This window comes from Eulemur rufifrons, chromosome 2, assembly GCF_041146395.1.
Source record: "Eulemur rufifrons isolate Redbay chromosome 2, OSU_ERuf_1, whole genome shotgun sequence".
NCBI lineage: Eukaryota > Metazoa > Chordata > Mammalia > Primates > Lemuridae > Eulemur > Eulemur rufifrons.
The window spans coordinates 87,797,384-87,803,383 of record NC_090984.1 but is presented as its reverse complement, the minus strand read 5'-3'; the positions used below and the strand labels follow the sequence as shown (position 1 = coordinate 87,803,383).

The 6,000-nt window shown below is 38.4% G+C and overlaps 1 protein-coding gene across 1 annotated transcript in view; it reads left to right on the top strand.

Moving 5' to 3' along the window:
* The first annotated feature begins 3,821 nt into the window (after window positions 1-3,821).
* Window positions 3,822-6,000, top strand: part of ARMH4 (armadillo like helical domain containing 4) — a 96,261-nt gene continuing 94,082 nt past the window's right edge. Inside the window, exon 1 of the mRNA XM_069464988.1 lies at window positions 3,822-5,172. Within this exon, the coding sequence (XP_069321089.1) occupies window positions 3,822-5,172 (1,351 nt within the window). The remainder of the gene's footprint in view (window positions 5,173-6,000) is intronic.

Below are 6,000 nucleotides of genomic sequence, written 5' to 3'. Positions count from 1 at the left end.
CCTCTGTGCCAGGCACTTTGCCAGGTAAAGGATACAGTGTTGATGAAAAAACAAAAGGCCCATAGCCTTCAAAATATGGTTGCAGATGGTTATTTAGGTTAAGAAATATACTGTCAATGCATTGACAGCAGTCTTTTCTTATTTATTCCCTAATGTCACGTAACTCCCATTGTGGGACATCATACTCATGGGAGTGGCTACGTGAACCTGTACCTGGCTTTGAAAGATGGAGAAAGACCTGGAACTTGAAGGTCATCTACCAGTGTGTCTGAGTTGCAGACGTGTTCCCTGCTGCTGTTCCTGCAGGCTTTTTGTCCTTCTTTTAAAGTTCAGACGTTGCTTTGAATAGTGGGGAGAAGGAACATATGGCCTCAATTCGCAGACATAGAAAAGGCTTGTGGTTCACCCCCACTTTTTCTGTTGTAATTGGATTTAGAAAGCAGGTGGCTGACACTTAATCACAGAAGGAAAATCTTTTAGGGCAATGGCAGAATTCCCTTCACACAAAAATTCTAAAACTCAAGTTACAGATGAAAATAAAACCTTGAAGGAAAATTATGTTTTGGAAAGGCAATTGAGGCTATATTAAATCTTTGTTTTTTGCCTCCTCTCTCCCTGATCTAATTTGTTCATAAAATTTTCCTTTCAGTCCACATGACTCCAGAACATACAAATAAAACGTGAGACATCCATTCCATCATCTGGGTGCCTTTTCTACTGGATGGCAAAATTATGAGAATATGAATATATTTGTATTTTTATTTTATGTCATATAGATATGAAAAAATCTTGGAGGTAGAAGGGATTTCAAAGATTATTTTAACTCCTCATTTTGTCAAAGGAGAAACTGAGGCCGCTTGCCCAGTATCACATAGTAAGTTTTAACAACAATAAAGCCAGGATTTGGCCAGGTGTTGTGGCTCACGCCAGCAACTTTGAGAGGCCGGGGAAGGAAGATTGCTTGAGGTTATGAGTTCGAGACCAGCCTGGGCAACATAGTAAGACCCAGTCTCTACAGAAAAAAAAAAAAGAAAAAGAAACGAATTAAAGCTAGGATTCAGGAATCATTTTTCTGATGCAAGTCCACATCCCTCCAATCTCTATTACTATTCATGATGGCCTGGGGCTTTCAGGTTTTTGTCCAGCAACTTGGGATCATGTAGAACAAGCTTGTAGGCCACATCTTCTGGGATGTTGAGTAAGCTTTCACTGAATGGGAAAAGTATTTGTTTAGAAAGGAATAGCTATCTGAACAGATCAGAAATGAACCAAAGAGTTCTATAGCTTTTACATCTCTTTGATGACCTAGTTAAAGCTCAGTTTGTCTGCAGAAATCCAAAGGTGTAGTTTCATTGATTGTGAATACCCTTGCTTCACAGCCCTCATATGCTTTTGTTTTCAGGAAGGCAAATAGAGGCAGCAGGCCAAATACAGTGATCTGTTCCCTGCTATGAACTGGGATGCTTTCTGGCTCCTCTAAAGTAGAGTGATAACTGATGTCCAGGATGTTGACATGCTATTCTCTCTTTATCAAATATCTTTCCCATATTCTCTTTTTAAAAAACAATGCTAACTACCTATTTGTAATTTAATACTTAAATAACATTGTTTCAAACCACCATCATGCACATGGAAAAACTTAGCATCCCTTTCACTATGCCTGAGGATTCTTGGGGGAAGCTTATGTTTATCCTGGTCATCTCTGGATTCAATTTTCTTCTGCTAAATTTATGATCCCTGCTGTGCTGCTATTCCTTTTCTGGACATGGCATCATGCACCTTATAACACTGTTCCATTCCTGTATTGCTCCGTAGTATGGAGGACTCAAGATTTCTGTGTACCAAATTACCCCAAAACTTAATGACTTAAAACAACAATAAATGTTTGTTATTTCATACCATGTCTGTGCATTAGGAATTTGAGAGTAGCTTAGCTGGGTGGTTCTGGCTCAAGGTCTCTTAAGAAGATGCAGTCAAGATGTCAGCCTAGGCTGCGGTCATCTGAAGGCTGGACTCCGAGATGACACAGTCATGTGGTGCTGTAGTTGGCCGGAGGCCTTAGCTCTGAATCCATGGATTCCTTTTTCCTCAAAGGAAAAATTCAGCCTTCTTTTTGTGTTTGGCCATATAGATCATGCTCTGAGGACTTGACCTTTTTTCTTTCTTAAGAGGACCTGCAAGACTAAATGGGATAATATGTAGAAGCTTTGAAATCCCTAAGGTGAGAAGGTTCTATAAAAATGTAAATTTTTCTATTTCACAGTGTGTGCACATTGTGTGCTTATGTTAGATAGTTGGATGATTAGACGAGAAAGAAAGAAGCATAACTTTTATAAAGACAAGGTTTTTATTTTAGAATTTTCATTTGTAGTTTAATTTTCTAGAAAACCTGTAGCCTCTGAAAAATTTCTGATGATGGATAAAGAAAGGGCCCTACTCAGCAAAATAGTTAAAAAAGAACTAAAACCTTTAGACTTTTGGGAAAATTAGCAATTTTAATATAGTTTTAGTTGGAATGAGAGCATGAATAGTTTATTTTAAAGAATATAATACATCTAAATCTTATTGTAATTGATATTCAGTAAAGATTGCTAATTTAAAAATGTTTTGTATTTTTCTAAAACCATTTATTTACATTGCCTAATACTTATACCTTTTCTAATCCTTAAGTTTTGGAACATGAAGGTTTTGCCTATACTTTTTATAGTTGTTGCAGAAAACAAGAAATGATTTAGGCATTTAAAAGATATGTTTTAATTGAAAATTATTTATATGCTTCAAACTTGAAAGTAACTGTCATTCAGTATTTATTTAGTTTTTTTGAATTCTTTTCTTTTTTCTTTTTCTTTTTGGTAGAGATGGGGTCTCATTCTTGCTCAGGCTGGTGTTGAACTCCTGACCTTGAGCGATCCTCCCACCTCGGCCTTCCAGAGTGCTAGGATTACAGGCGTGAGCCACTGCCCCAGCTGGCATTCAATATTTAATAATGATATTAAATAAGTTTTAAAACATACTTGTCTTAGTCCATTTGGACCACTATAACAAAATACCATAAACAGGGTAGCTTTTAAACAACAGAAATTTATTTCTCACAGTTCTGCAGGTTGGAAAATCCAAGATCACCATCAGATTTGGTGTCTGATTAGGGTCCCCTTTCTGGTTCATAGATGGCCCCTTTTTGCTTCCTTACATGATAGAAGGGGTGAGGGAGCTCTCTGGGGTCTCTTTTATAAGGGCACTAATCCCATTCCATGTAATCACTTCCCAAAGGCCCCACTTGTATTACCATCACATTAGTGATTAGGTTTCAACATGTGAATTTTGTGGATGCAAACATTCAAACCATGGCAACACTGAAAAAGTTCTTTGAATGAATGTGTAAGATTTACTTTTTATATCTTTGACATGTTGCTATTTCTGTACTCATTTAACTACGTGATTAATAGAGGAATTTGGAGAGAATTTTGCAAATGTGACTTCAAGGATAGTTTATTTCAAGTAGGTATTTAAGAAACAATGAACCTAATACTTGAACTACGTGTACCTTTTTCTAGGGAGCTTCAAGTTAAATCAGAAAAATTCATCAGGGAAAAATGAACTGGGTTATCCATCTCTCAAAGGTACAAAGAAATAGAACAGCCCTCTCCTACCTACCATCTCTGTGTGTGAAGTCAAGGAGATTATTTTACTTATGGTTTAATTTAAAGGGATTTATTTACAAAATATATTTCTATGACAGTTCGGTGTGCTTTATTTTTCTGCAGGACTCAATTACTGGAATTGTCAACTCTGCCAATTTATGTGCACATTTCTCTTCCACTATGAGCAGACCAATCATATTGCACATTTGTCTGGCTTTCTGTAGCCTTCTACTTCTCAACTTTGCCACACAATGTCTGGCCTTTCCCAAAATGGAAAGGAGTGAGATAGCACATGTTCCTGCAGAAAAAGGGCAGTTTGAGAAGACAAACACAGATGACCTAGAAAATAGCTCTATTACCTCAAAGCAGACTCCTCAAATGGTGGTCTCTGAAGATCCACTGATAGTGTCAGCAGGACCCACAGCCATATCATTAAATAAAGTATTCTTGATTAACAAAGAAAGCCATCCTATAGGAGCAGGGCTCCTGCAGCCTAATAACCCTGGTGTTTATACTGCTACTGAGCCAGAGGTCCCAGCAGGTGGAGAAGTGTTTGGTTCCAGCCAGCCAGAGAGAATGTCTCCTGAAAGCAGACTTTCCAAGGCCATGTTAACCATTGCTATCACTGCAACTGCTTCTCTAAATATTGATGAAAAGCAGGAACCCCTTAGGAGTACCAACATTCAGCCCATTGTAGAAGAGACCACAGAAGCAACACAAGGTTTTCTGAGCTATGTGGATAATCAATTGTTTGCAACTGAAAGTCAGGAAGGAGTTAGTTTGGGACATTCATCTTCATCCTATGTGAATACTAAAGAAATGCTAACCACCAATCCAAGGACTGAAAAATTTGAAGCAGACAGAGACCGTAGGACGACTTCTTTTCCTGGTGCTGCGTTCACAGCAGGCACTGATCCTGAAAGCCTCACACCTGATAGGGAGAGGTCTTTGCAGATGACAGCTGATGATACCCAGGCTACTGCCACCAAGCAATCATTCATGACTTCCGAGTACACACTCAGTGTTGAGCCGGAAACTGACAGTCTGCTGGGAGCCCCAGAAGTCACAGTGAGTGTTAGCACAGCTGTCTTAAGTGATGAGTGGGATGACACCAAATTAGACAGTGTAAGCCAGATAAAGACTCCAAAGCCTGGAGACAGTGCAGAGGCTCAGGTGAGAATGGAAATGTCTCAGACAGCACAAGCAAGCCATGAGGGTGTGGAAGGGGGCCAGCCTTTGACAGAGGCTTCAGAGGTGGCTCTGGGGCTGCCTGAAGGGGAAACACACATGGGGACAGCCCTGCTCACAGCGCAAGGGGATGAGCAGTCACCTGCCTTCACCGATCAAAGTTCCTTTACCCCCACAAGTCTGATGGAAGACACAAAAGTTTCCGTTGTGAACCTGTTCCAAAGTACAGGAGACTTCACAGAATCCACCAACGAAAGAGATGCCATGTTTTTCTTAGAGACCACTGTTTCCGTCTCTGAATATGAGTCTGAGGCATATCAGCTGTTGGGAGATACATTGAAAGGTAAAAAAAAGAGAAAAAAAAAAAAAAAGAAAACAAAAACAGGCTTTGTTTAATTTTGAATCTTTTAATTTGGTTTTATGGTTTCTTTTTTAAATGGCAATTTAGAGATAGGTTAACGTTTTAATGAAAGTCAAAAGTATACAAATAAATCACATATTTTATATAAAAATTACACCCAAATATAAACCGTGCGTATAGACCAGTGATCGTCAACTGGGGATGGTTCTGTTTTTCCCCTCCCCCAGGGCACAGGAAGCAATGTTTGGAGACATTTTTAGTTGTTACAATTAAGAGATGTTACTGGCATCTAGTAGGTAAAGGCCAGGGATGTTGCTAAACATTTTAGAATACGAAGGACAGCCCCCACAGAAAATAATTATTCGAACCAATATGTTAATAGCATTGAGGTTGAGAAACTCTGATATAGACTAATATTTGCCTAGTGTTTTATTATGAAAATGTATAAATATACAAAAAATGCTAATGATTAGGTATATGTTTAAATGGTATAATAAACAATGTTGGATACTTGTATTCACATTGTTGTAAAACATACTCACATCCCTTATATTTCTTACAAAAAAGCTTTAGGTAAATACTGTATTTATCTCGTAGTGTTAACCGTATGCGTTCTCTGACTTTGCTTTCCCCCCCAAAAAATATTTAGAGATAAGGGGGAAAAGATAAATTATCTGCTGGCTTCGTTCTGCATTTTCAATTTCCTACTTTCTCTTGGTCCTTACGCCTGTGAATATTATAAGCTGGCAAGCCTATATTTGTTGCTGCTGGAAAATGTTTTTCTTTTATTGTGTTTAGTTGGTCAGATAA